Consider the following 27,772-nt stretch of genomic DNA (forward strand, 5'->3'; position numbering starts at 1 on the left):
GGGGGACCCTCCCGCGCTGCTGGCGGGGGTGTGGAGGAAGGGACACCCTCCCGCGCTGCTGGCGGGGGTGTGGAGGAAGGGACACCCTCCCGCGCTGCTGGCGGGGGTGTGGAGGCAGGGACACCCTCCCGCACTGCTGGCGGGGGTGTGGAGGAAGGGACACCCTCCCGCACTGCTGGCGGGGGTGTGGAGGAAGGGACATCCTCCCGCACTGCTGGCGGGGGTGTGGAGGAAGGGACACCCTCCCGCACTGCTGGCGGGGGTGTGGAGGAAGGGACACCCTCCCGCACTGCTGGCGGGGGTGTGGAGGCAGGGGGACCCTCCCGCGCTGCTGGCGGGGGTGTGGAGGAAGGGACACCCTCCCGCGCTGCTGGCGGGGGTGTGGAGGAAGGGACACCCTCCCGCGCTGCTGGCGGGGGTGTGGAGGAAGGGGGACCCTCCCGCGCTGCTGGCGGGGGTGTGGAGGAAGGGGGACCCTCCCACGCTGCTGGCGGGGGTGTGGAGGAAGGGGGACCCTCCCGCGCTGCTGGCGGGGGTGTGGAGGCAGGGGGACCCTCCCGTACTGCTGGCGGGGGTGTGGAGGAAAGGGGGACCCTCCCGCACTGCTGGCGGGGGTGTGGAGGAAGGGGGACCCTCCCGCACTGCTGGCGGGGGTGTGGAGGAAGGGGGACCCTCCCGCACTGCTGGCGGGGGTGTGGAGGAAGGGGGACCCTCCCGCACTGCTGGTGGGGGTGTGGAGGAAGGGGGACCCTCCCGCACTGCTGGCGGGGGTGCGACTGTAGCCCCGTGGAGAAGAACAGTGTGGGGTAACTTCAAAAAATTAAAACTGGAGCGGCCTCCTGCCTTGCGACCCCGCTCCTGGGAATTGACCCTAAAGACCCCAAAACACGAGCTTCTAGACCGTTTAGGTGCTAACTAACCATCTGTCTGATCTGTCCCAAAGTGAGGTCCTGGATTAGGACTGAGCAGCCCGGAGGCCCTCGCTGTGGCCGCTGGTCATTGGCGGTGCCTGTGGCCGCTGGTCGGTGCTGTGGCCGCTGGTCATCGGTGCTGTGGCCGCTGGTCATCGGCGGTGCCTGTGGCCGCTGGTCGGTGCTGTGGCCGCTGGTCATCGGCGGTGCCTGTGGCCGCTGGTCGGTGCTGTGGCCGCTGGTCATCGGCGCCTGTGGAGGGACCCGGCCCCTGCGATGGCAGCGGGCTCTGCTGGGTGCAGACGGGGTCCCTGGTGACGCGGGGCTGCTGTCCTGCAGGGTCTTATCGGGGGTGGAGCTTCCTGGAGGGACGCCGCTGTTTTTAAAATGTTTCTGTGAATCTAAAACAATTTCAAAGTAAAAAGTTAGAAAAGCTAAGGTTCCCAAAACCTTGAGAACACTTACTTTGTAAATGACGGAATTTACCTCCGCGTCTTCGTCCTGGAGCATCGCGTGAGCGGGGCCTGAGGCCGCGGCCCCTGTGCTTGTCCTGCAGACAGAGTGGACGTGGGGCCCGGGCAGCTGTACCAGGACCTGCAGAACCTGCTGCACGACCTCAACGTGGTGGGTCAGATCGCGCAGCTGGTCGGGGACCTGAAAGGGAGCTACCAGGTAGGGGGGGCCGCCCCGCGTCCCCTCCCTCCCGCCCCTCGCTGGCCGCCCAGCGCCCCCTCCCTCCCGCCCCTCGCTGGCCGCCCAGCGCACCCTCCCTCCCGCCCCTCGCTGGCCGCCCAGCGCCCCCTCCTCCCGCCCCTCGCTGGCCGCCCAGCGTCCCCTCCCTCCCGCCCTCGCTGGCCGCCCAGCGTCCCCTCCCTCCCACCCTCGCTGGCCGCCCAGCGCACCCTCCCTCCCGCCCCTCGCTGGCCGCCCAGCGCCCCCTCCCTCCCGCCCCTCGCTGGCCGCCCAGCGCACCCTCCCTCCCGCCCCTCGCTGGCCGCCCAGCGCCCCCTCCCTCCCGCCCCTCGCTGGCCGCCCAGCGCCCCCTCCCTCCCGCCCCTCGCTGGCCGCCCAGCGCACCCTCCCCTCCCGCCCTCGCTGGCCGCCCGCAGGTGGGCCCCGTGGCGCGGACCCTAGTCCACGTCCACTGTGAGGCCTGGTCGGGGCGTTTCCTCTGGGTGGACGGGGTAGGACCCGTCAGCGTGGCTGTCTGTCCCCTCTCGGACCCGAGTGTCCTCCTCGTCATCAGACACGAGTTTTCCACGGGATGGTGTGGCCCCCGGCAGCCCCGTCCCGCGAACACGTGAAGACGTGTGCGTGTGTCTGTCGTAGAACTTGAACCAGGCTGTCGCCCACGACTGGACCTCGGGGCTGCAGAGGCTCATCCTGAGGAAGGAGGAGGAGATCCGCGCGGCCGACTGCTGCCGGGTCCAGCTGCAGCTCCCGGGCAAGCAGGACAAGTGCGTGGGTCAGGGAGCGGCCCCGGCGCCGCCCACCGGGGGTTCCGGGTCAGAGGGCACGTCTGGGGCCGGCTGTCGGCCGGCGCTGGGGGCGTGGGGCTCGTTCCCCCATCACGCGGGGGCTCCGTCCTCCACAGGTCGGGGCGGCCGACCTTCTTCACCGCCGTGTTCAGCACCTTCACGCCGGCCGTCAAGGAGTCGTGGCTGCACAGCCTGCAGATGGCCAAGCTCGCCCTCGGTAAGAGCGGTGCGTGCACCGATGGGACGCAGTCCGCCAGGGACCGTGCGTCTCTCAGTCCCCGGGGGTTTTCTGGGTCGTGACGAGCTGTGTGCCTGAGCTGATGGATCCTGCTGGGGCGGGGACCTGGACCGTGAGTCATCCGTTCACCTGGGAGGGTGCTTTCAGACTGGGAAGTGAGTCCCAGCACAGGGCAGGGAGCAGCAGCGTCTGACGGAGGGGCGTGGAAAAAGCCCGCCCTCTATCACCGCAGAACAGACCCTCAGCTGGGACCCCTGAGCTCGGGTGCCGGCCCAGGTCCCCTCAGGTCTGGGTCCACACGGCTGGAGAGGCAGGGACTGGACTGTCACCCTCCCCGCTGGGACCCCTGAGCTCGGGTGCCGGCCCAGGTCCCGTCAGGTCGGGCCACACGGCTGGGGAGGCAGGGACTGTCACCCTCCCCGCTGGGACCCCTGAGCTCGGTGCCGGCCCAGGTCCCGTCAGGTCTGGGTCCACACGGCTGGGGAGGCAGGGACTGGACTGTCACCCTCCCCGCTGGGACCCCTGAGCTCGGGTGCCGGCCCAGGTCCCGTCAGGTCGGGCCACACGGCTGGGGAGGCAGGGACTGTCACCCTCCCCACGAGCGGAGTGCAGGGGACCTCCCGTCACGCAGAGACGGGGCCAGTTTGTGATGATTTTCTTCTCCCGGGCCCTCCCGCCTTGATGTGGATGAGTGTCATCCTGACTCCCACACAGGGAGCTGCAGTCACACTGGGGCGGAGCGTGTGAGCGCACAGAGCTCTCTCAGAGGCAGACAGTTACGCTCACTGACAGTGAACTAGTGACGGACCGCACAACACGTGACCAGTGGCCGTGGGAGCTGTGGACAGTGGAGACGCGGTGTCAGCCACGCCCGTGGGAGGGGACTGTGACTCAGCATTGCCTCAGGCTCAGGGCGACCCGGTGGGTTCAGGGGGACTCAGAGGGCTCAGGGAGACCCGGTGGGTTCAGGGGGACTCAGAGGGCTCAGGGAGACCCCGCGGGTTCAGGGGGACTCAGAGGGCTCAGGGAGACCCCGCGGGTTCAGGGGGACAGCAGAGGACTCAGGGAGACCCCGCAGGTTCAGGGGGACTCAGAGGGCTCAGGGAGACCCCGCGGGTTCAGGGGGACTCAGAGGGCTCAGGGCGACCCGGTGGGTCCAGGGGGACTCAGAGGGCTCAGGGAGACCCCGCGGGTTCAGGGGGACTCACAGGGCTCAGGGAGACCCCGCGGGTTCAGGGGGACTCAGAGGGCTCAGGGAGACCCCGCGGGTTCAGGGGGACTCAGAGGGCTCAGGGAGACCCCGCGGGTTCAGGGGGACTCAGAGGGCTCAGGGAGACCCCGCAGGTTCAGGGGGACTCAGAGGGCTCAGGGAGACCCCGCAGGTTCAGGGGGACAGCAGAGGGCTCAGGGAGACCCCGCGGGTTCAGGGGGACTCACAGGGCTCAGGGAGACCCCGCGGGTTCAGGGGGACTCAGAGGGCTCAGGGAGACCCCGCAGGTTCAGGGGGACAGCAGAGGGCTCAGGGAGACCCCACGGGTTCAGGGGGACAGCAGAGGGCTCAGGGAGACCCGGTGGGTTCAGGGGGACTCAGAGGGCTCAGGGAGACCCCGCGGGTTCAGGGGGACTCAGAGGGCTCAGGGAGACCCCGCGGGTTCAGGGGGACTCAGAGGGCTCAGGGAGACCCCGCGGGTTCAGGGGGACTCAGAGGGCTCAGGGAGACCCCGCGGGTTCAGGGGGACAGCAGAGGGCTCAGGGAGACCCCGCGGGTTCAGGGGGACTCAGAGGGCTCAGGGAGACCCTGCAGGTTCAGGGGGACAGCAGAGGACTCAGGGAGACCCCGCGGGTTCAGGGGGACTCAGAGGGCTCAGGGAGACCCCGCGGGTTCAGGGGGACAGCAGAGGGCTCAGGGAGACCCCGCGGGTTCAGGGGGACTCAGAGGGCTCAGGGAGACCCCACGGGTTCAGGGGGACTCAGAGGGCTCAGGGAGACCCCACGGGTTCAGGGGGACTCAGAGGGCTCAGGGAGACCCCGTGGGTTCAGGGGGACTCAGAGGGCTCAGGGAGACCCCGCAGGTTCAGGGGGACTCAGAGGGCTCAGGGAGACCCCGCAGGTTCAGGGGGACTCAGAGGGCTCAGGGAGACCCCGCGGGTTCAGGGGGACAGCACATTGAGCCTGAAAATAAACCCCTCTTGTCTCTACATGAATTCTGGGCTTACCCCTGAGAATGACCAACTCCTCACTGTAGTTCTGAGGTTGAACATCTCAGTTGCTTTAAAAAAAAAAAGAGAAATAGATAAAAGAAGCCCCAGGTGTTGACGCCGCGCTGTCAGGCCCTCTGTGTCGTGTGTCCGTCACTTGCCTGTGGCCACCGCGCTGTCGGGACAGGACCGTGGGGGTGTGGCCGTCCTGGCAGGAAGGGTCGTCCCTGCCCCAGGAACAAAGCGGTCAGCGCCCCCGTCTCAGCCCCGTGGGGCCAGTCACTGCTGTCCTTGCTCCTCCCCGAACGTGAGCAGAGGAAGACAACCACATGGGCTGGTTCTGCGTGGAGGACGATGGGAACCAGATTAAAAAGGAGAGACACCCCCTCCTCGTGGGACACATGCCGGTGACGGTGGCCAAGCAGCAGGAGTTCAAGGTGAGGGCGGGTGGTCCCCGTCCAGCTCGGGGTGGGTGGCTAGCCGAAGGCGGAGTCCAGTGCGGGTCTCCAGGCCACTGTGGTCACTCCTGCTCCAGGGGTCATGGCCTGGAGCACCTCGGGTCCCTGTGGTGTGAAGCCGTCCCCGCCGTGTGTCAGCACGGCTCCGTGTGCGGCAGCCTTCAGCGTCCCTGGCTGTCCAGAGGCACCGTGGGGGCTCGTGCTGCGTGAATGCAGGCCCGCTCCCGGGTGGTGGTCTGTGCACGTCCCCTGCGTGGGCTCACGTGTGACGTCCCTGTGGGAGACGGGAGAGGCCACTTCTCTCTGTTCTCTGGTGACACCCACACCTGAGGGTGAGGGGACCCCCCCGGGAGGCACAGTGTGCGGCAGGGGAGGACCTCACCGCCTCCAGCCTGTGGCTGAGCTGCCTGCGCCCGTCCCAGCGGGCACTGTGGTCTGAAGGTCAGCCCAGACGCCCAGCGCCGCTCACTCTGCCGTTTGCCCCTGAGACGTGAGCTCCCTGTTCTCACGTGGGCCGCGCAGTCACCCGGTTTCTCTGGTCACACATCAGAACCCTGTCATTCGTGTAAGCCAGTGGCGGTCAACCTGGTCCCTCCCGCCCACTAGTGCTGGTCAACCTGGTCCCTCCCACCCACTAGTGCTGGTCCGCCCACTAGTGCTGGTCAACCTGGTCCCTCCCGCCCACTGGTGCTGGTCAACCTGGTCCCTCCCGCCCACTAGTGCTGGTCAACCTGGTCCCTCCCGCCCACTAGTGCTGGTCAACCTGGTCCCTCCCGCCCACTAGTGCTGGTCAACCTGGTCCCTCCCGCCCACTAGTGCTGGTCAACCTGGTCCCTACCGCCCCCTAGGGGGCGCTCCAGCTTTCATGGTGGGCGGTAGCCGAGCAACCAAAGTATAAATAAAAAGATGGATTTAGCTATAGTAAGTTGTTTTATGAAAATTTATTCTGCCAAACTTAGCGAAAATCCGACATAAAGTACTTGGTAAGTAATTATTATCATATGCTTTAACTTGCTATAACTGCTTTATAAATTTTATAAAGTTAAGTTACTTCCCTACTTTATAAATCACCATGACTGTGGAACCGGTGGGTGGTTAGAAAATTTCACTACTAAGAGAGACACAGAAGAGGGCGGCAGGTATAAGAAGGTTGACCACCCCTGTGACGGCGTCCTGATGCCCGCTGGCCCCAGCGTGACCGGGTGGTTCGTTCTCTTCCCTCAGATCGAGTGTGCCGCCTACAATCCGGAGCCCCACCCGGGCCGGGCGGGCCAGCCGGACCCGACAGCCGCGGCCCAGGGCTTCCTGTGGGTGAGACGCCTTCCCCGCCCCCGAAGCTGCGCGGTCGCTGTCTGTAGCCAAGTGACAGGAGGTCGGGACCTGGGAGGCCAGCAGGGTCACAGTTCCCAGTGTGTCCTGGCCACGTGTCTAAACGTGACAGCTGTGCGCCGTGATGGGTGGCTCGTCCCTTTTGGAAAAGTTATAGGATCCTTAGAAATGAAGATGTGTTTGTTCTCTGTTCTTTTTCATTTCAAACCTGTCAGACTAAATTCAGCCCCAAAACAAGCCATTTAGCTAATCTGAGAATAAGTGAAATGATATTTCTTCAGTTCGGTGGCTCCATGCAGGGTCTCCCCACCCCCGCCAGACATCGGGGGCTGTCACACTGGAGACTGAGCAGCTGAAAGTCGTGCCCCTGAATTATGCGCCAGTGGTGATGTGTGTGGTCGGTGCAGACTGGAGGTTGAGGTGCCCAGTTCCCCCCCAGGAGCCTCCAGGAAGACCCCCTTCCTGAGGACCCCAGCGTCCTGCCTTCCCCAGAGGTTCTGGGTGAGGGTCCCAAAAGGAAAAGCGTGGTCACCTGACAGTTCTCCCGCCAGCTCGAGTGACGGGACAGTTGGCCCCCTTCCTGCTCCTGGTCACACCCCACTGCGCCCCCCCCCCTGGGCGCTCCAGTCCGCCTCCCCCCGGAAGGGCTGTCTCAGTGGGAGCTTGCCTGTGACGGGGACGCACGGTCTGGGCAGGGGGCGTCACCGTGTTCCCGGGGCTGGTGGAGAGGACTGCACACGCCCATCCGGCCAGCGCCCTCTCGCTCTGCTGCCGAGGTCCGACTCTTCCCCACATAGAAAGCAACTAAATTTAAGTTTAAATTGGGACACAGGACGTCCTGACGTGACCAGCGAGCAGGAGGACTGTGCTAGCAAAGCCCGTTCTAGGGCAGGACAGCCGCCCGCTGTAGGCTGGGCACTGAGGACCACTGGGTGGCCTGCGGCCTCTCCTTTCTCGTGAGAACCCCTGTGACCTTGGGTCACTCCTGTGACATTACTTAAAACTGACATTAATGGGCTTTATAGACTAAACTGTGTATGGAAACCATTGCATAGGGTGAGGTATAGGACTTGAAAGCGTATAAGATAAAATTTTTTATTATCAAAATTTTTAAAAATAGCCTAATTAACACATGGACAGGGGGCTCTGCCAGCAGGCTGTTCAGACACCCCCTGAGCTCTCACGCGCTTGGCTCTCGTGCGAGACCGGCCGGTCGCTGCGGCCCGGAGCTGGTCCGCTCTGTGGACCTCACGGCCGTCTCTCCCTCCCTGCCCCCCCCCCCCAGATTGGGAGCTGCGCTGGTCAGATGGGTCAGATCGCCATCGTCTCCCTCCACGGTTCCCACCCCAAGGTCATCGAGTGCTTCAACGTGGAGTCCCGCATCCTGTGCATGGTGCACGTGCCCTCGGAGCCCGGCCCGGAGCCCAGCCCTGTCACCGAGCCCGGGGCCGCGGCCGGGAGCACGCTGGGCATCCCCACCGTCTGCCTGGGGACCGAGGAGGGCAGGTAGGAGGCCCTGTCCCTGTCCCCTCGCTGGTCCCGTGTGGGGCAGCCGCCCCTCCAGTGTGAGAGGCGAGGGCAGGGATGGGGGGGGTGCGCAGGACCCCGTGCTGCTGCAGAAGCTCCAGCCCCTCGTGGGGGGCAGACAGAGCGCAGTCCGAGCTGCGGTCGATGCCCACGGACGCGGCTCACGGGAGGCGGAGCTGGTCCTGAGGAGACCTAGGAAGGACCAGTCCCTTCATAACCAGAGCGTCTCCTGTAAAAGGGAGGGAGGGTCAGTGGCTGTCCCAGACGTGGCCCGGTTTCCAGAGGTGCAGGGCGGGGCGCGGGGCCGTGCCTGCAGGGAGGCCGCGGGAGCACGGCTCATGACCGGCTGTCCTTCCAGCATCTGCGTGTACAAGAGCAGCCCGGGCGCCAAGAAGGTGCGGCTGCAGCAGTTCCTCACGCCCGAGAAGGCCGCGGTCATGAGCTTGGCCTGCACGCCGCGCAGCCTGTACGCGGGCCTGGTGGACGGGACCGTGGCCGTCTACGCAAAAGCCCCAGGTGAGGGGCCACGCAGGCCGGTCAGTGCCACGTACCGCCGCGGACACTCGCTCACCGTCCTCGCCCTGCAGCCGGGCGCCCGCGGTCAGGGAGCCTGCAGGCGGTTCCTTCTCCGTGTCTGCGCGGGGCGGCGAGGGCTCCACCTCCTGTTCACAGGGGCCGTGGTCCCTTGTGGGTCCCCCGTGTGACCTCACCTGACCCTGAGCCTCCCACAGGCCTCCTGACGCCACCGCTCTGGGGTTAGGGCTTCAGGCGGGCAGTGGGGGGCGCGTGGCCACCGTGACCCCCCCCAGGCAGAACTCCATGGCCGCCCTCCTGCCCCGGCCCCCACGTCCCGACGCCTGTCTGGTGTCTGCACCTGAACCTCCCAGAGAAACCAGTGCCGCCATTCTCCAAACTGAACATGTGGGTGTCCCCCGCCCGCTGCTCCTGGCCGGCTATGTGTCCCCAGCCCTGGACACGCCTCAGAGCAGGTCCCCTCCCCCCCTCCCCCCTCATTAACCCCCCCCCATGGGCAGAGGAAGCCCCAGAGACTGCTGAGTGTCACCCCCACCCTCCAGAGGCACCGGCCCCTCTGCCTCAGCCCCAGGCTCACGGCTTCTGCTGTCCTTCAAACACAGGCCGGCCGTTCCCCCCGAGAAGTCAGTGCCAGCCAGCGGGTCCCTTGGCCTGGACCGCTGCCGTGCCCTTGACCTTTGACCTTCAACCTCACCTCCTCAGAGAGGCCGGCCTCAGAGGTGCTGTGGGTTTGGGTCCAGACCACCGCAGTACATTGAGCGGTGACCTTTCTGTAGGTGGGGGTCTTACCTTGACTCTGTGGAAAGAAGCCACATGTCTCAAGTGCAGGGGGTTAAAGTTGGGTTGTAACTGAGAAGCTGGTTGGTCACAGAGACAGCACTCGCCTTGTGGTCAGTGACTGCTCCCCGCAGCCTGGTCGGCAGTCCTGTACAAGGTTTGGGCCAAAGGCTCGGGACAGAGAAGTGGACCGACCTCGTCCTGCCTGCCGAGCGGACGGTGTTGGTGGGCGGACAGCCAGCTGTGTCTTAGACACGATGACTTCGTTAGTCTTTAGTCTGAAATTGAAGAACTGGTTTAATTACTTGCAGGGTAAATGCCCCAGGCAGGCATGTCTCCAGCGTGTGTTAAGTCTGCTCTCTGGTCGCTCACTTCTCTCCCGCTCTGTGGGCTGGCACCAGGCACACACGGTGGTCAGCCTCGTCAGTGGGTCCCTGAGGACGCTTTCACGCCAGCATGGTCATTCCCTGGGCTTCGGGGCGGGGCGAGCTCATCCTGTCCAGTGGGTGTCCCCTTCTTACAGCACAGTTGACAGCACAGGGTAGTCTTAGGTTAGAGCAGGACTGGGATGGTTAAACATTTGCTGAGTTATTTCAGGTACAATTGCTTTACGATGACTGGGTCACTTTACCTGTTGTTATTGTAAATAACAGCATTTATTGGACATCTGTCTGCCAGGTGCTACCACATTGTAACTTCCCACAACACCCTTTGAGGCACATGGCAACATTGTTCCCATTCTGTTGAGAAGGAACCTGAGCCTCGGGGTGACCCGTCCAGGACGCCGGAGCGGCTGGGTGGGGTCGGTGCGAGCCGCAGACCTGCGCTCTGCGTTGGTTGCCGGTCTCCGGTGGAAACAGTGCGTGTGGGACACCCTAGACCCCAGACTTGGTCTAAGCGTCAGAGTCTCAGCTGACACACCGGTTGCCTGTGACATCGGGCCGTCTGGGAGCCGCCCAGCCCCGGCCCCCGAGCACAGGTGACCAATGCGAGTGGAACTCAGAGAGCCGTGTCCTTTCCAGACGGGTCCTGGGACGTGGAGCCGCAGCAGGTGGTGCAGCTGGGCGTGCTGCCCGTCAGGAGCATGCTGCTGACCGAGGGCGCTCTGTGGGCAGCGTCCGGGGGCCAGGTGTCCATCCTGCACGTGGACACACACGCCGTGGAGGTGAGTGGTGGGAGGTGACCGCGTGCGTGGGAGGTCACCGTCCAGGGCTGGGCGTCGGCGCCCCGCGGCAGCCCTGCCTGAGCTGAGAGATTCCTCCCCGGTTTGGGACAAAGAGGGTTACTAAGCACCCCCGCGTCGGCCTGGCCACTTACCCTGGAATAGCTGGTCACTGGTCATCGAGTGCCCAGTGTGAACGTAACAGTCTTCAAGTCAGCGTTGGATGGAAGTGACGGCTCAGCCCGGGGATCGGGGCTCATCCTCACGGGGGTGAGACCAGGCCCAGCCCTGCTCCTCTGAGCACTGCAGGTGAACGTAACATTGTTGCCAGCAGAGCAGCAGAGCGCTGGTTTATTACCTCCAGGGGGGGCGGCTCCTCACGGAAGACACGTGCCTAGGAATTACCAGGATAAGGAACGCACACATCTGGTAGTTCTAGAACATCTTTCACGTGTCAAGTGCGTGCACCAAAGTTTTGTAAATTAAAAATTGGGGAAGTAGGAGCTGCATCTCGGCTGAGCACAAAGGTTCTCAGACTGAGGAGGGTCCTTGCTGAGCTAGTAGATGTCCAGCGGCCCGAGCTGTCCCCTCCCTGAGCGGGAGACACAGATGCCCCCCCCCACTGTGTGTCAGAAGGTAGATGCAGAAGTGCAGGCGTGTGTGTGTGTGTGTGTGCATACATTCCTGCACGCACACACACCTTGGCCTCGGTCGTAACTAAACTGCTCAGTGAAACAAGGAGCCGATGTTCAGAGGGCTCCCGGGAGGCGCTGTGTGTGCTGGGCCCGGGCTCTGGGACCGGCCGGGGCGGGAGCCGGGGCGGAGTGAAGGCGGCCTTGTGTCTCCGGTCAGCTCCGGCCGTCTGCTGCCCTGCGTGCTCTCTGCAGGTCAGCGCACGGCACACCGGGGCTCGCTGAGATGCCGTCTGGTCTCGCAAACACCTAGAAGGACCCAGCCCCGGCGGGGTGCCGTTAGAAGAGGCGTGCTCTGCGTGGGGCAGGGGGACGGGAGACGCCCTCGGGCGGGAAGGGGTGCAGCCACTGAGTCGCCGCACAGACGGGGGACGCCCACCGCTCTGGAATATATGTGTCGTTGGTCCTTGGTGGTTGTCTAGTGTGTTTGTGTGTGCGTGCAGACACAGGTGTGGTGGAGAAAAATTTTGGTTTTTGTCCTTTTGGAATTTTTAGCCATATCACACGTCTATTATTTAAAAACCACGTGTACCTAACACTTCCAGTCCGTCCCCACCGCCTCTGGCCCCGCTGGCCCCTCAGTCAACTCCAGGGGCACAGGCTCTGCAGCCAGTGGACGTGTTTCCTCAAGAGAGGAGAGTCCAGATGTGGGTCAGGGGTGGTCCTCCCCGCCCAGCTCCACGTCTCCACAGTCGGGCGCCCCGATCCCTGTGGACCTCTGCACAGACGCGACCTCTGCGGCCGGGCCACTAGGACGGGACTCTCGAGAGGAGAGTCCAGACGTGGGTCAGGGGTGGTCCTCCCCGCCCAGCTCCACGTCTCCACAGTCGGGCGCCCCGATCCCTGTGGACCTCTGCACAGACGTGTCCTCTGCGGCCAGGCCACTAGGACGGGACTCTCAAGCACTTTGCTGGTGTTTCCCGGGACACGTAAGGCGCCCACGATGTGTGTGGGTGGCGTGTTCTGTAATCTCAGAGCAGAGCCTGAGCCTCCACACGCCCTTTATGTTGTACAGTGTGGCCAGCAGTGGTCAGCCTGACCATGTCCGTGCCGGCCAGTGTGGGTGGACAGCAGGGCCGGTGATGAGTCACCAGGTCCCACATGGGGGGCAGAGGCTCCACCAGGAACTGGGTCCCCACGGACGCCGGGCCGAGGCCCTTCCTGCTGGACCAGGACTAGCTGTGCCGTCTTATTTTGACGTGACCTCCCCGTGTCCTGCCAGACCCTGCCTCCCAGTGCTGCCAGAGGCGGTCAGTGGGACACTGGGCGGAGGGGGAGGCACGCAGCTGCACACCAGGGCAGGACAGACCATTTTAAAACAATTTCGTCCAGTGTTTTGTAGTAATTTCTACTTTCTACTGTCTGTCGGAGACTTTAGTTCACGTGTCCTTAGAGAATTGACCTCCAACCTTGCCTGGAGCAAATACTGAGCCGAGGTCGCCGGGCAGGGCCCTCCCCCTCCCAGAGCCGCTGGGAGCTGCTGGGATGGTTTCCTAGTCCTCACGTCGTGAGAGGCCAAGGTCACACCTTCGCCCATCCAGCCGCTGGGCTGAGCCACATGGCGGGGCCTCCGTCGTCACCCCTGTGAGCTGGGGAGAAACCTCCTTTCTCAGGTTGTTTTGAGGCTGGAGGGAAACAGCATACCTAGCAGGGAGCCCCAGTAGGGGCTGTTATTGATGGTGGAGCAAGTTATTATTTGAATAAATAGACAAGAGCCAGAAAGAACATTCTTAGTCCATACTTGGGTTCCTTTTCACAGCGAAGGAATAATTATATAACCATCTTTCTTTAAAACATTTCTCCAAAACTAAGGCATTGGTTTTTCCGTAGTTTACGCCAAACAGCTGAGTGTGCGGTTTCTGTAGCTCCCGCCAGGGTGCTCGGGGCTGACGTGACGGCACAGCGTGTGCTGCGAGTCTCGGACACTCAGAAGTAATGGACTTCGGTGCGTTTTTAGGACCAAAACGAGTAAATGCATTCATAGAGAAAGAAGTAGAAATTTCCTTCTTTAAAAAAAAAGAAATTTGTTGTGAGTTCCAGTTGTGCAGGGAAACCAGTTAGCCGTCCAGTCTGATGTCCGAGCACGTCCACCTGGGGGGACAGCTGTCCAGTCTGACGTCCGAGTGCATCAACCCGGGGGTCGGCTGTCCAGTCTGACGTCCAAGTGCGTCCACCCAGGGGGACAGCTGTCCAGTCTGACGTCCAAGTGCGTCCACCCAGGGGGACAGCTGTCTAGTCTGACGTCCAAGTGCGTCCACCTGGGGGGATGGCTGTCCAGTCTGATGTCCGAGCGCATCCACCCGGGGACAGCTGTCCAGTCTGATGTTCGAGCGCGTCCACCTGGGGGGATGGCTGTCCAGTCTGATGTCCGAGCGCATCCACCTGGGGAGGACCGCTGTCCAGTCTGATGTTCGAGCGCGTCCACCCGGGGGGATGGATGTCCAGTCTGATGTCTGAGCACGTCCACCTGGGGGGACAGCTGTCCAGTCTGATGTCCGAGTGCATCCACCCGGGGGGATGGATGTCCAGTCTGATGTTCGAGCGCGTCCACCCGGGGGCAGCTGTCCAGTCTGATGTTCGAGCGCGTCCACCCGGGGACAGCTGTCCAGTCTGATGTCCGAGCGCATCCACCCGGGGGGATGGATGTCCAGTCTGACATCCGAGTGCATCAACCCGGGGGTCGGCTGTCCAGTCTGACGTCCAAGTGCGTCCACCCAGGGGGACAGCTGTCCAGTCTGACATCCGAGCCCGTCCACCTGGGGGGTGGGACTGTGGGCATGGGCCGAGCAGGACACAAGGTGCAAGAACTTTTGGGAGAAGCAGCTCAGAGGTCTGAATGTGTTCGGGTGACTTTGTTCCGGTGTTGTGATTGGTGCCTCGTGGGAGGGGGGTGCAGGGTGCCGCCCAGCTCTGTCTCATAGTCGGGCAGCGCTGGGCACGCCCCCCAGAGGCGAGATGTGGGAGCCCAAAGGGCAGGACTGAGAGTGGTCCGTAGGATAGATGGACACCTGGAGAGCTGCCTGCCCCGTGACAAGGGCTGCGGTCTCCTGGATTTCGGGTGGGGAGATGTCTTTTTCTCTCCCAACTACTACGGCTTTCTACGTTGGGCTTATTTAATGTCTTTCTTTTAAAAAAAAAGTGTTAAAGGCGGGTGGGTTCTGGATGTGAGTCGGCATTGGGTCAGGTGCTTCCGTGGGTTCCTGGCAGGTGTCGACGTCACGGCCGTTTCTTGGAGCGTGGGTGCCACGTCGTTCATTTCGTCACTGGGGCCACTCTGACTCAGGGATTCCTGTCTCAGACCCTCTCGGGGGCTTATTCTATTCTACTTTTTCAAACAAGACCCTCTGCCCTCACACCAGGCAGCAGAAGGCACCTCGGGGGTTCGGAGCCGGGCTGTGCTCAGACGTGGCAGCACAGCAGAACTGTCTGGGGACCTTCCCGGAGCAGGGTCACGAGGGTGGACACGGGGGATGGAACTGGACAAGCAGAGGTCAGCCAGGCCCAGCCAGGAGTGAGTGCTGGCCCCGGGAAGCAGGGCAGCCTGGGGCACTCGGAGCAGGAAGGGGCGGGGTCCGCAGGCTCAGGCTGGGGAGGGGACACTGTCTGCCACCTCCAGCGGTTGTGACCGCGTTCCCTGGCGTCTCCGGTCCCCCTGCAGGCCCCCACGTCCCTCGTCTCCTACGAGCAGCTTCCTGGGCTGTGGTAACTGGGAAACAGTGTGACAGGCTCTTTAATCTGGGGGGGGGGCAGTAAAAATAAGGAGCACGTTTGATGGCTAATGTGTTTCCACCGACACAGACTGTCAGGTTTCGGAGTGAGGGTTCCCTGGCCGGGGGCCCGAGAGGGCACGGTCAGTGACTGGGGCTCCTGCTGGACCCGTCGCAGGCCCGAGGGCGGGTTGTGGCAGACGGCGCGGTGGCCTGGCTCCTGCGCCCACCGTGCCCGCTCAGCCCTGGCCCTTGGCTCCGCAGAGTCAGCTGGAGGCCCACCAGGAGGAAGGCATGGTGGTCTCGCACATGGCCGTGGCGGGCGTGGGCATCTGGGTCGCCTTCACCTCTGGGTCCACGCTGCGCCTGTTCCACACGGAGACACTCAAACACCTGCAGGACATCAACATCGCCACCCCCGTGCACCACATGCTGCCAGGTACCCGGCGGGCGGCAGGGCCCCTGGGCCGGGCCGGGCGGGGGCGGGGGAGGCGGGCGTGCCGACAGGAGGGGGCAGCGATGGGGGCTCAGCGTGTCTCGTGGTTCCATGCGTGCTCCGTTCTGTCATCTTTGTCCTGTAACTCTGCGGGTTGGAATAGAGTGAAATTAAAGTGATGTTTTATAGCCTGAAGCCTCAGATTCAGACGATTTCTCAGCACAGAACCCAACTGGCAGGGCCCTGGGGCTGGAGACGAGAGAGGAGGCTCCCGGGGCGGGTTCTTGGGGTCACGGGCCATCACCTCTGCTAGATGGGTTGTCACCCAGGTGGCAACGTGCAGTCCTGTCCTGTGAGCTCTCCCTGGAGTGTCAGGTCCTAGGAGTTCTCAGAGGGAGACTCCCAAGTCAGGAAACACTTTGTTACACTGTAGCCACACTTCTGCAGTGAAACCCTGGGAACATGTGTTCCTCGCACCTGACTGCGCAGTGAGCTGACAGGAACCACATCACACCAGGCAGCTGAGGCCGCCCTGTAATCAGCACGCACATCCTCCGGGCAGGCAGCCACACCTCTCCTCAAAAGATCAGAAGCTCTCAGTGCAAACGATCCCGGCAAGTTACATCAGGGCCCAGATGTTCAGAGAGGAGGATTTTCAAGGGGGAAGTGCCGAGACCTCGGGTTAAATTAGCCCCTGGTGTCCCCGCTGAGCAGATGATGGGTTGTCTTCCAGGGGTGATGTAATCAAATAAGACAGCCAAAATTTCTATTTTTAAAAAACCAGTGTAACTTTTCTCGGTACTAGCAGTCACGTCTTAGGGGAATTCAGCAACCAGACTCGAAGTTGTCTACAACTTAAGGAATAAGCCCCAGAGACAACACCTTCACACCCCCGCCCCGGGTTCCAGGGTCCATCTCGGGTTAACCAGCAGCTGGTTAACCAGCATCTAACCCCTGGGTTAACCAGCAGCTAGTTAACCGAGCAGCTAACTCTGGGTTAACCAGCAGCCTGGCCACTTCTTTTGCTGTATGTTCTGGGTGGGAGCAGTGAATTCCCAGTGTAGCGGAGAGCGTCCCATATTCCTGTGACCTGGAGTCCAGAGGCCTGGTGAGAAGTCAAATTCTAGTTACATGCAGAAAGGTGAAAGAATTCCCAAGGAGTAAAAGATCATTTTCAAAATGTTCTAAACAAAAATAGTCAAGTTTTATCCATGCTGTCTCATCTGCAAATGTGTCTCCTGGTGGCATAGAGCTGGCCCGTGGTGTGCATGCCTGTGTGCATGTGCCCACACGTGTCTGCATATGTGTCAGCCTGTGTGCACATGCAAATGTATGTTTATGCATTGTGTAAACATTCACATGTACAGATGCATGTGTGTGCATGCATGAGTGTGTGAACATGTTCACATCATGCAGATGTGCAGGCACATGTATGGCTATGTGCATGAGTGTGCTTGTACCCACATTTTAGTGTATGTCAGTGTGTGCCTTTATATATGTGTGGGTGCATGTGCTCATTTGTATATTCACGTGTGTACACGTGCTTGTACTAGTGTATATGTGTATGTGCATTTCTGTGCTCGTATGTGTGTGCATGTGTGTACATGTGCCTCCATGCCTTCATGCCCATGTACACATGTGTCTGGGCATGTGTGTGTGCGTGTATGTATGTGTGTATATGTGTAGTGCACGCACCTCAGGGCTCTGGTGTTGCATCAACCAAGAGTGAATGGTCACAGATGGATGAGGGTGTTTGCTTCGCCTCCGAGGACGCCAGCTGGAGCAAGGCTGAGCCAAGGGGCCCCCGCCGATGCCTGTGAGGGCCGTCCCGGGGCCCACGTCCCACAGTCTGGCCGTCCCGGGGCCCACGTCCCACAGTCTGGACGGCCGTCCCGGGGCCCACGTCCCACAGCCTGGCCGGCCGTCCCGGGGCCCACGTCCCACAGTCTGGCCGTCCCGGGGCCCACGTCCCACAGTCTGGACGGCCGTCCCGGGGCCCACGTCCCACAGTCTGGCCGTCCCGGGGCCCACGTCCCACAGTCTGGACGGCCGTCCCGGGGCCCACGTCCCACAGTCTGGCCGTCCCGGGGCCCACGTCCCACAGCCTGGCCGTCCCGGGGCCCACGTCCCACAGTCTGGCTGTCCCGGGGCCCACGTCCCACAGCCTGGACGGCCGTCCCGGGGCCCACGTCCCACAGTCTGGTCTCATTCTTCTCGTCCAGCTGACAGAGTGCAGGCTGTGGGGAGCACCAGTGACACTGGCTCCTGGAGGCTTGCTGTGGACACGAACTCCCTGGCAGGGCTGTCGTAGTTCCAGACAGGCCCCTGGGCCCCTGGCCTACTTGGCCTCAGGCTCCGTCTGTCTGTCTGTCCCCACAGGGTACCAGCGGCTGTCCGTGACCAGTCTGCTCGTCTGCCATGGCTTGCTGATGGTCGGCACCAGCCTGGGGCTCGTGGTGGCCTTGCCCGTTCCTCGTCTGCAGGGCATCCCCAAAGTGACCGGTGAGTGGACACCTCCTGGCCATTGTCCCTCTGTCACCTCAGGAAGCACCTCAGCCTGTGTCTCGCTCTGTTGTCCTGACAGTTGCTTACGCCATTTAAGTTACTGGGTTTTCTTTATCCCCAGTGCTCCAGGGAGATGTTACTTTGACTCACCTTCCTGTCCTGCAGTATACTAGACCCTACACTGCAGCTTACAGTGTCGTGGGACGTGTGGGGTCGTTACGTTCTGTATACAGTATTGCTGCATTGCGCACAGTAGCGTGCCACAGTGTACGTCACAGTGTGTGACGTGTTTTAAGGCCCTGTGCTCTGCTTTGGGTCTCGTGTCTGTCGGGCCCAGGGAGACTCGTTCACCTTTCTGCCTTTTGTGTTCCACATTTCTCGTTGCATAGAAGGGAGTGCAGGTCTGGACCAGCCCCCTGGCAGTTGACCACCCCGGTCGCGGCTCCGGTGGGCCCCGAGCCTGACCAGCTCCCAAGTGCAGGGTCGGGGTTCCGTCCAGGGTCCGCCCGGGCGGTGGCATCGTCTGTGCAGCGTGGGGCCGGCGGATGCTGGACACAGCATTTAATTTTTAACAGCACAAAACAGGAAGCCACCTAAACGCCCCAGATTAGGGGTCAGGAGAGGTTGAAGGAAACGGCCGTGTTGCCATTTCAGAATATCCACACGGCCGGCAACCACGTGTGTGGTGCGTGCGCGTCACACAGACGACCGGTGGCTCCTTCGGTTTTAGTAAAACCGAGAGTTCACACTTCGTGTTGATCATATAACATGGGCCATTTGAAAACAAACTCCCAGAGAAAAGAGGTTTGTAGAAGACCCCAGTGTGTTCCTCGAGATCCTGCTCCTGTGGTTTCTTGCTGACGTGGCCTTGAGAAGCTCTTGCTGGGCCGCGGACGCCCCTCCCGTCCCCGGCCGGCGCTGCAGGGTCTGTGCAAAGAGGCCCCTGATTCAGGCACCATCACAACAGCTGACCCCCCGCTAGGACGAAGGACTTGTGGTCCTGCTCACCTGCTTCTTATAACCGGTGTGTCACACGCAGGGCTTGTCCCCAGCGGGCACGTACTGACTGAGGGCCACCTGCATCTGCGGCAGGGGCGGGGACATTGCTGTTTTTACCTGTCGTTCAGGTGTTAGGGCCCTTTGCAGGATTGTATCGTTGGGGCGCGAGAGGCAGTGGGCCACCCCTGCCCGGCCCCCTGTCTACACGGCCCGTGGTGACCCCCTCTCCCCTGCAGGGAGGGGCATGGTCTCCTACCACGCACACAGCCCCCTGTCTGCACGGCTGGTTGTGACCCCCTCTCCCCTGCAGGGAGGGGCATGGCCTCCTACCACACACACAGCCCCCTGTCTGCACGGCCCGTGGAGACCCCCTCTCCCCTGCAGGGAGGGGCATGGTCTCCTACCACGCACACAGCCCCCTGTCTGCACGGCTGGTTGTGACCCCCTCTCCCCTGCAGGGAGGGGCATGGCCTCCTACCACACACACAGCCCCCTGTCTGCACGGCTGGTTGTGACCCCCTCTCCCCTGCAGGGAGGGGCATGGCCTCCTACCACACACACAGCCCCCTGTCTGCACGGCTGGTTGTGACCCCCTCTCCCCTGCAGGAAGGGGCATGGTCTCCTACCACGGACACAGCCCCCTGTCTACACGGCCCGTGGTGACCCCCTCTCCCCTGCAGGGAGGGGCATGGCCTCCTACCACGCACACAGCCCCCTGTCTGCACGGCTGGTTGTGACCCCCTCTCCCCTGCAGGAAGGGGCATGGTCTCCTACCACGCGCACAGTGGGCCCGTCAAGTTCCTGGTCGTGGCCACCGCCGCCCCCAAGGCCGACACGGACAAGCCCAGGGACAGCCTGCCCCCCAGCGTGGACCCCCAGGATGAAGACCAGAAGGACGCAGCCCCCGGGGAGGCGGCCGGGCCCTGCCTGAGCCAGAGCAGCCCCGAGGCCGTGTGGCTGGGCGGTTCGCTGGGCTCCGTGACGCAGCAGAGCGAGTTGTCCTCCTCGTCCGGGTCCCTGGAGCCCAGATCGGAGGAGAGCGTCATCTATGACCTGCTCCGGCACCCCAGCACCATGCCGGGCCGAGGGCAGCGCGCCAGGCGGGCGAGGGTCAGCTCGGTGCTGGTTGCGTGTGGAGGCCAGGGCCACCGGCGGGTGGGCAGGAGGCCGCGGCCGCAGCGGCCGGAGGAGCCGGCCTCCTCCCTCATGGTCTGGCAGATCCCGCTGCTCCACGTGTGACAGCGGGTGGCCGGGCCGCGTCGACGCCGGCTGGGGACAGCTGCAAGCTCTCTCTGGGGAAGAAATGTGCAATATCGTGACGGTGGCTTCTGCCTGTGCTGCCTTCTCTCTGTGCAGAGAGCCGAGCAAACTTGTCAGGGAGGCAGGAGGGGAGGCGTCTCCCCCGTGTCGCGAGTTCTGGGGGCCGCACGCCCGTGCGCGGTGCTGCGGGCCTCCCCGCGGGCGCTGCACACTGAGGGCTCTGGTAAAACAGCATATGAGGTGGCGGAGGAACCTATTAACAATTCCTAAAATAATCTCCTTGACTCAGATTCACCACTTTTATTTATATTGTGTCTCTTCTGATTCCAGAGCAGAGTGTGTGACAGTGAAGAAAACCAGGGAACAGGGTCCAGCCAGAGGGTGGTTTCTGCTTTCTGACATGAACCGGGTTTTCCAAAGTGATACAATGTGCGTATTGTATATGTTAACAAAGTAGTATTTTTATATTGCAACTTTTTCTATTAAAAATTAACAGTTAACGTTCATATTGTCGGTAACATTTCATAAATGATGTTTGCTTTGAACCAAAATGCTCTGTGAGGTCAACCCTTAGACGCCAGCATTGGGCCCAGTGCTGCCCGTCTCATGTTCAGGGACGCCGGTGTCCACGCTGGACGGACACACGTCTCCATCCGGTGGGGGTGCAGGTGGAGCCTCGGGCGAGGCTGACGCGGCGTCTGGTGCCCGTTGACCTGAAACACTGTCTGTTTCTGAGGGTGCGTTCTGTGACGCCGGCTGCCCGTGGCGGTGCCACTGCTGGTGTGGGACGCAGGCCCGGGAGGGGGGGGCCGAGCCCCAGGACCGGCCGCCGTGGAGCCAGCGGCGAGCGTGGCGGTGCATGAGGAGTCAGTCGTCCCCCATGCGCAGCATGAAAGCACGTGTCCGTGCCCAGCCGCCGTGTGACCAGAAGACTAATGAGGCTTTCACCAGAAAGGACGTTCTTGGCACTTTACAGAGGACTAAACATGCTAATTCTGTGACTTAGCCAAATGTTCTCCACGGTGCCTATCTTGTCTCCATGTGACAGTAACCGGCTCAGGCTTTCTGAGGCTGTCAGCTGCTATCTGACTTCGTAAATAAAGTCTTTTTATTTAAAAATACAGTGTTGTGAGTTGCCTTTGCCCCCATAAGACGCAGCGGGCCGGGACGTTCTGGAGCGTGAGGGGCGGCCTGGGTCCTGCTGTGCTGCGGTCAGCGCTCCCTGGTCGGGAGTGTTTGTACAGACACGGAGCCCCTCACAGCGCGGAAGGTCTCTGACCTGGGAGCCGGCGCTGTGAGGCTGGGAGAGACCCACGCCCTCAGTGTCGACTGGGACTGCCACCCCGGACGAGAGCGCTGCGTGTGAAACAGGCGGAGGCCCGCGGAGGCCCGGGGCCGTGAAGACGAGAACTGTCCAGTGTGCTCACTGCCGGAGGACGCACGGCCAGGGAGCCGCTGACCTGCTGCTCACCTGAGGCAGAGGCCGGCTGAGCTCCACGCCCCCGGGGGTGACCCTCTGGGCTGCGATGTCCCTTCTCCTGCCACCTCTGCGGAGTCTGGAGCTCCCGGGCCGCGTGCACAGCTCTGCATGGGCTTCCTGTCCGTCTGCCCAGTAGCTCAGAGGCCCGATCGTCCAGGAGACGTGTCCCTGGGTCCCTGGGTCCCTGGGTCCCTCGCTCCTGTCCTGCCCTGGGTGCAGCCGGGCCTGGTGCGGCCCTCACACCCAGTGTCGGGTCCACTTTGGGCTCTGGTTCCTCCTGGCAGCCAGACAGGTGATGCCACCGCCTCAGGTGTGGTGAGTTTGGGGCACTGCTGTGGCAGTCCACTGAATACATGCTCCCAAATCCAAACGTTCATCCTGCCCCTGAGGTGATGGGGTCAGGAGGCGGGGCCCGTGGGGTGAGGAGGTCAGGACGGTGGGGCCCCATGAATGGGATCAGTGTCCTCAGCAAAGGACCCCAGAGCTGCCGGCCCCTCCCACCGGTGAGGTCACAGAAAACTTGCCCCGGACACCCCATCTGCTGACCGTGGCCGTGGACTTCATCCTCCGGGGGTGGAAGTGGGCCCCCCACCCAGACAGTCCCCCCAAGCATCCCACCAGGACGGGTGCTTCTTCCCCTGCTGCCGGGAAGCAGGTCCTGTGTCCTCTTCCCTGGGGTCACAGCTGTCTGCAGCTGGACCCTGGGTTCCCCCAGCGCAGGCCGGGCCTGGACCCTGATCCCGAGAGACGAGGGCCACTGTGGAGGAGGGGCGGGCCGGTGTGTGTGCCCGTGATAAGTGTCAGTGACCAGCTGCGGCCACCACAGCCCCTCGGGCACAGGTGCCTTGAGGGCGGGCTCCCGCCCATGCAGGGAGGGGGTGTCTCTGTGGGGGCGGAGCCCTGTGCTGAGGCCCCAGAAGGCTGTGCAGGGGCTTGGCCTCCCACGTGTCCCACGTGGCCCAGGGGCACTGAGGAACAACCTTGAGATGGGGAGACCTCAGCTCACAGACACGCCCCACATGACACGCCCTGGTGACTGCTCTGGCAGCGCCAATCACAGGGCCACACCCGGCCCCCCGCTGGCCTTGTCTCCTTCCTCCCTCCTACTCTCCCTCCCTCCCTCCCTCCCTCGGGCCCCCTCCTGTCCCTGCCGCCTGGACCGGCCTCGACGGAAGGGAAACCCCTTGTGCTCTGTCCAGGTCCTCGTCGAGGGAGGTCACGTCTGAGCTGACGCTTGGGAGGAAGTTGACCAGACGTCACGAGGAGAAGGCACTCCCAGTCCAGAGCCGCCTGGGCACACGCCAGAGACACAGTGACCAGAGAACTCTCCGGGACGGGACGGGGACAGGCCTTGTAGACAGTCCCCAGGGAGGGCGGGCTGGTTCCTGAGCTCCCCCGGAAGATGGGTCCACGCCCGCCCGGGGCTGGGGCCGTGAGAAGAGCCGTGGAGTCCACACCTCGCCTCCTAACAGCTTCCCTCTGCTTGTCAGGCTCCCGCCCCCTGGGTTCCCCGACCCGTCAGGGCCGCTGAGAAGCTGGGTCAGCTCTCTGCTTCCTCTGAGCTGACGTCCAGCTGGTCCGAGTCCCTCGGGGACCGAGTGTTCACTCGATCAACTGGGATCTCTCTGCCCCAAGTCCGTCCCTGCCTTTGGGTGGGTGTTTCCTGGGGTCTGAGCCTGTAGGACGGGCTCCCCGGTTTAACGTCGGCCACGCGCTGTGGTTCAGGGAGAGGACATGCCTCGTGGGCACGGGGACATCTGTCCTGTGCTCTGTCCTCTGTGGCCGTTAAACCCTCCAGCTCAGAGCATATCCATGGACGCCAGAAAAGTGAGCGTGAGGCTCCCTCTCGGTCCCCGGGGCCGTGACCTCGGGCTTGGTGGCCTGTCGTGCGGAAAGCCCAGGGAGCTCACTGCACAGCGCAGGCAAGGTGACGGTCACCTGCTGCGCGCCCCGCGGGGATTTCCAAGAAGCGGCAGGTTAATGGGGTTTTGCAAATTTTATTTCCTAAATTACACCCTAAATTATCTGTAAATCAGTATTTTTCTAACTTTGATTGGCTAAGACTTTCCTTGATCCTGGGGGGGGGGGGGGGGGAGAAGTAATTCCTGCCACAGTTTTTTCGCCTGTAAAGTGGACGTGACCGACGCCCTAGCAGCCGTGCAGGCTCCGGCGGGTGACAGTGCCTCTGAGAGCTGAGACGGGGGAACTCCGCTGTCGATGGGGCTGCCCAGCTCCGGAGGGGCCGGCTGTCGAGGGAGCCGCGTGCAGAGCGTGGGGATTGCGGCCCTGCTCCGTTTTCTCTTTTAAAAGTGGAAAGACGGGCCCTGGCCGGTTGGCTCAGTGGTAGAGCGTCAGCCTGGCGTGCAGGAGTCCCGGGTTCGATTCCCGGCCAGGGCACACAGGAGAAGCGCCCATCTGCTTCTCCACCCCTCCCCCTCTCCTTCCTCTCTGTCTCTCTCTTCCCCTCCTGCAGCTGAGGCTCCATTGGAGCAAAGTTGGCCCGGGTGCTGGGGATGGCTCCGTGGCCTCTGCCTCAGGCGCTAGAATGGCTCTGGTTGCAACAGAGCGACGCCCCAGATGGGCAGAGCATCGCCCCCTGGTAGTCATGCCGGGTGGATCCCTGTCAGGCGCATGCGGGAGTCTGTCTGACTGCCTCCCCGTTTCCAGCTTCAGAAAAATACAAAAAAAAAAAAAAAAAAAGGAAAGACGTCAGAACCCTGGAGCGCGGAGGCTGTCGGCTCGGTTCCCCAGTGGGGCACGTGCAGGAGCAGCTCGAAGTCCCTGTCCCCCTCTCTCTGCCTCTCTAGGAAAACAGAGCGTCGTGAGGAGAAGGAGTGAATGATCACGTAGTGCTCTCTGTCCAGGCTCCAGGCCGTGGCTGCACTGTCTGTCCCCATCCAACGCTGGGGCTCCACCTCAGGGCACGGGGCGCTTCCGGTTCCTGTGCAGAGGACGGTCCTCCTTTCCCACTCTGCACCCTTCACATATGCACACGCACATATGCACACACATATGTGCACACACCTGCACTCAGAAAACACACAGATGCGCTCACCTATGTTACACAGGCACACACATGCATGCACACAACCCTCACACGCACACCTACACACACGCACATGCATGTCACACGTGCACACTCACATCTCACACACGTGTCAGCCGTGCACACACTCCTCCAGGCTCCGTGCCCTCCCTGCAGGGGCTGTTTGGACGATGTTTGTTCGGGTGGAAAAGACAAGAGGCAGCTGGCAGGGCCCTGGGCCTGGCTTTGGTTTGCGCCCGGGACGCTCTCCAATAAGCGCAGAGAGAATTAACCCTTGGGAAGCAGGTTAGAGAACTCCTGGGCACCTGATGGCTTTTGTCAGCATGAAGACACAGGCCTATCTCTGTAGCCTCTTTATCGGGTTGAAAATGCTCCCGGTCCTTGGAGGGGGGTCACACGCCTCCCCCACTGTCCAGGTCTGAACTGGGCGCCACTTCCGTCTGCTCCTGATGAGAACGGGCAGAGTCCCGGGTGCTGGCCTAGGAGGTGTCAGAGAACGTCCACTTTGTCACTTGCAGGTGGAGGGTGACTGAGCACCAGAGGGGCTGGGACAGCGCCCTGTGCGTCCGGGTGTGCCTGCCACACAGGCGGTCACTTAGCTTCCTCTCAGGGGTGGCCCGACGTCCCCTGGGAAGGACAGGGAGGGCCTGTGGGCAGGGTTTCCAGGACAGCAGCCCTGCGGGGAGGTGGCCTCATCGTCCCCTTCCACAGAGAAGGACACGGGCTCAGTGCTTGGGAGTCTTGCCCAAGGTGACTGCCAGGGAGCGGCCGACGCTGGGGGCTCGGGGGTGTCCCCGGGGTGGCGCCCAGGCGGGGGCCGCTGGTGGACCCCATTGCTAAGGCCCCGAGCCCGTGTGTTGCTAAGGCCCCGAGCCTGTGAGACCGTGCCAGCGAGAGGGCCTGGCGTCGGCCCACATTCGTGAGTGGAAGCTGCCAGACTCCGGGGGGCAGGCCGGGATTACCGGGCAGGGGGTGCAGTGGGGGGACCCTCTGCGGGCAGCTGGGGGCCGGGGCTGCGTCACTGTGCTGTCTGGAGCCCAGCCAGGGCCCAGAGCGGACGCACAAAGTGCTCACAGAACCGGGCTGTCGGGCCCCCTCGGACCGTCCCCTGCGGGTGAGGTGAACCCGGAAGGCCCGGCGCCGGGAGTGGGGTGTCTGCTGCTGGGAGTGGGGTGCTGCTGCTGGGAGGGGGTGTCTGTGGCTCCACCTCAGGGGGGCCCGGCCCAGCCGCCCTTGTGTGGGAGCCAGACGAGGCTGCCTTCTGTCCTCGGATGCTGCTTCCCGGCTGAAGGCAGGAGCAGGACGTGGTGGTGCGTGTGTGTGTGTGTGCGCGCGTGTGTGTGCGCGTGTGTGTGCGTGCCTGGGGGCAGCTGCGGTGGGGACTGCCGGCCTCCGCTCCGGCCGCCTCCGGCCACAGGACCCTCCGCTCCGGCCGCCTCCGGCCACAGGACCCGCAGAGTGCTGGTCGGGCGCACGTGTGGATGAGGCGTAGGACGCAGCGCGCAGGGCTCCGGGAAGGTGAGTGTGAGGACCCTCAGGGGTGACTGCCGGCTCTCTCTGGGTTTTCGTTGTCTTGTGTTTCTGGTCCTCGGTGCTAACATGGGGTCCAGCTCTGCCCGCAGCTCAGTGGGTGTCGACCCAGGCCATTGTCTGTCCGCCCGGGAGATGTTGACCCTGTTGGGGCATTCCTGGTCATCACGGCTCGCGGGGCAGGGGTGCTGGCAGGCGCCCCGAACGCCAGCCGTGGGGGGCAGGACGCCACACGTGGTCAGGAGGGGAGGACCCGCCGTGTCCCTCCCGCCCGTGAGAAGCGGCTCCTGGGTGTGAGCACAGGGTCCTCCCAGGCCAGGGAGTCATCACACCGCCCTTCTAACTGGACATGAACTCTCTCGTTTCCGTCATGAAGTGGGGGTGACGGGTGAGCGGGAGCCGTGGCCAGAGTGGCTGTGTGTGTCTCAGGTCAGGACAGATCGGCACTGGGCCGGGAGGGCGGACGCAGCGGCAGAGAGAGCCCTGCACCCCTGTGGGCGCTCAGCGCAGAGCACAGCGCCTCGCCCCGTGAAGGAGGGCTGCTCCCCCTGGGGCCCCTTCTCTCCCCCAGGAACGAGGTGGCAGGGACGACCTCACCAGCACGGCAGGAGGCTGGGGCCGAGCAACACGCCGGAGGTCTCGGGTGTGCCGGGCAGGCCGCCCGGGTCCCACAGGAGACAGCTGTGACTGGACAATGCGGCTCCCTGGCTGGTGTCCTCCACGCAGCACTCAGGCCGCGCTGCTCCTGACTGACCCGTCATCTTCTCACTTCCTCAGCTGTTTTCACTCCTGGGGGTGTGTGGGGGGGTGCGGAGGGGGTGGGCAGGTGTCACTGACACCGTGTGGGGTGCCACCCGCCTGTCTGTCTACCGGCACCCCGCACTCGGGGCAAGTGACCCCCAGACGTGTCCTCACTCTCGTGCCGGACACTGAATAGTGACTGCAGATGTGACCAGGGACCCTGACACGAGAGCAGGTCCAGCATCTGCAGAGGGTCCTCAAAGAAGGGAGGTGGACTGTCAGAGACGGAGATGGAGACGGGTGTGATGACAAGGAACTGTCAGAGAGAGCGAGTCTGTGTGTGTGTGTGTGTGTGTGTCTGTATGTGTGTGTGAGTCTGTGTGTCTGTGTGTCTGTGAGTCTGTGTGTGTGTATGTGTGTGAGTGTGTGTGAGTGGTGCATGTGTGTGAGTGTGCGTGAGTGTGTGTCTGTGTGTCTGTGAGTCTGTGTGTGTATGTGTGTGAGTGTGTGTGAGTGGTGCATGTGTGTGAGTGTGAGAGGGTGTATGGGGGGACACATGACACATCTGGCTTTGAGGATGGAAGGGTCCAGAAGCCCAGGAAGTCGGTGGCCCAGAGCTGGGAGCGAGGTCACAGATTGTCCCCCTCAGTGTGGGAAGGAGGTGGTCCCGCCCACGCTCTGACCTCAGCCCAGGACGCGCTGTGCCCTTCTCTCAGCTACGGAACCGTCAGGGACTTGGTATTGCTGTAGCCACGCCTGCTTGG

The 27,772-nt window shown here is 63.0% G+C and overlaps 2 protein-coding genes across 9 annotated transcripts in view; both read left to right on the plus strand.

Annotated features, from left to right (window-relative positions):
• Positions 1-21,288, plus strand: part of ARHGEF10 (Rho guanine nucleotide exchange factor 10) — an 80,311-nt gene extending 59,023 nt beyond the window's left edge. For 6 of the 7 annotated variants that reach the window (XM_066380051.1, XM_066380053.1, XM_066380054.1 and 3 more), the window contains 11 exons: positions 1,468-1,583; positions 2,241-2,368; positions 2,506-2,606; positions 5,141-5,262; positions 6,508-6,594; positions 7,898-8,118; positions 8,498-8,655; positions 10,473-10,615; positions 15,276-15,450; positions 17,827-17,949; positions 19,706-21,288. In XM_066380051.1, the coding sequence (XP_066236148.1) occupies positions 1,468-1,583; positions 2,241-2,368; positions 2,506-2,606; positions 5,141-5,262; positions 6,508-6,594; positions 7,898-8,118; positions 8,498-8,655; positions 10,473-10,615; positions 15,276-15,450; positions 17,827-17,949; positions 19,706-20,190 (1,859 nt within the window). In that variant the 3' untranslated portion in view covers positions 20,191-21,288. The remainder of the gene's footprint in view (positions 1-1,467; positions 1,584-2,240; positions 2,369-2,505; positions 2,607-5,140; positions 5,263-6,507; positions 6,595-7,897; positions 8,119-8,497; positions 8,656-10,472; positions 10,616-15,275; positions 15,451-17,826; positions 17,950-19,705) is intronic. The other variant, XR_010750990.1, reaches the window with a different exon arrangement.
• Positions 21,289-25,471: 4,183 nt separating this feature from the next.
• The window catches only part of KBTBD11 (kelch repeat and BTB domain containing 11), a 34,655-nt gene continuing 32,354 nt past the window's right edge, over positions 25,472-27,772 (plus strand). The window contains exons 1-2 of one of the 2 annotated variants that reach the window (XM_066380070.1): positions 25,796-25,851; positions 26,155-26,255. The gene's annotated coding sequence lies outside the window, so the exon portion shown is untranslated. Of the gene's footprint in view, positions 25,657-25,795; positions 25,852-26,154; positions 26,256-27,772 lie in introns of those variants that run through there. The other variant, XM_066380069.1, reaches the window with a different exon arrangement.

This window comes from Saccopteryx leptura, chromosome 4 (genome assembly GCF_036850995.1).
Source record: "Saccopteryx leptura isolate mSacLep1 chromosome 4, mSacLep1_pri_phased_curated, whole genome shotgun sequence".
Classification (NCBI taxonomy): domain Eukaryota; kingdom Metazoa; phylum Chordata; class Mammalia; order Chiroptera; family Emballonuridae; genus Saccopteryx; species Saccopteryx leptura.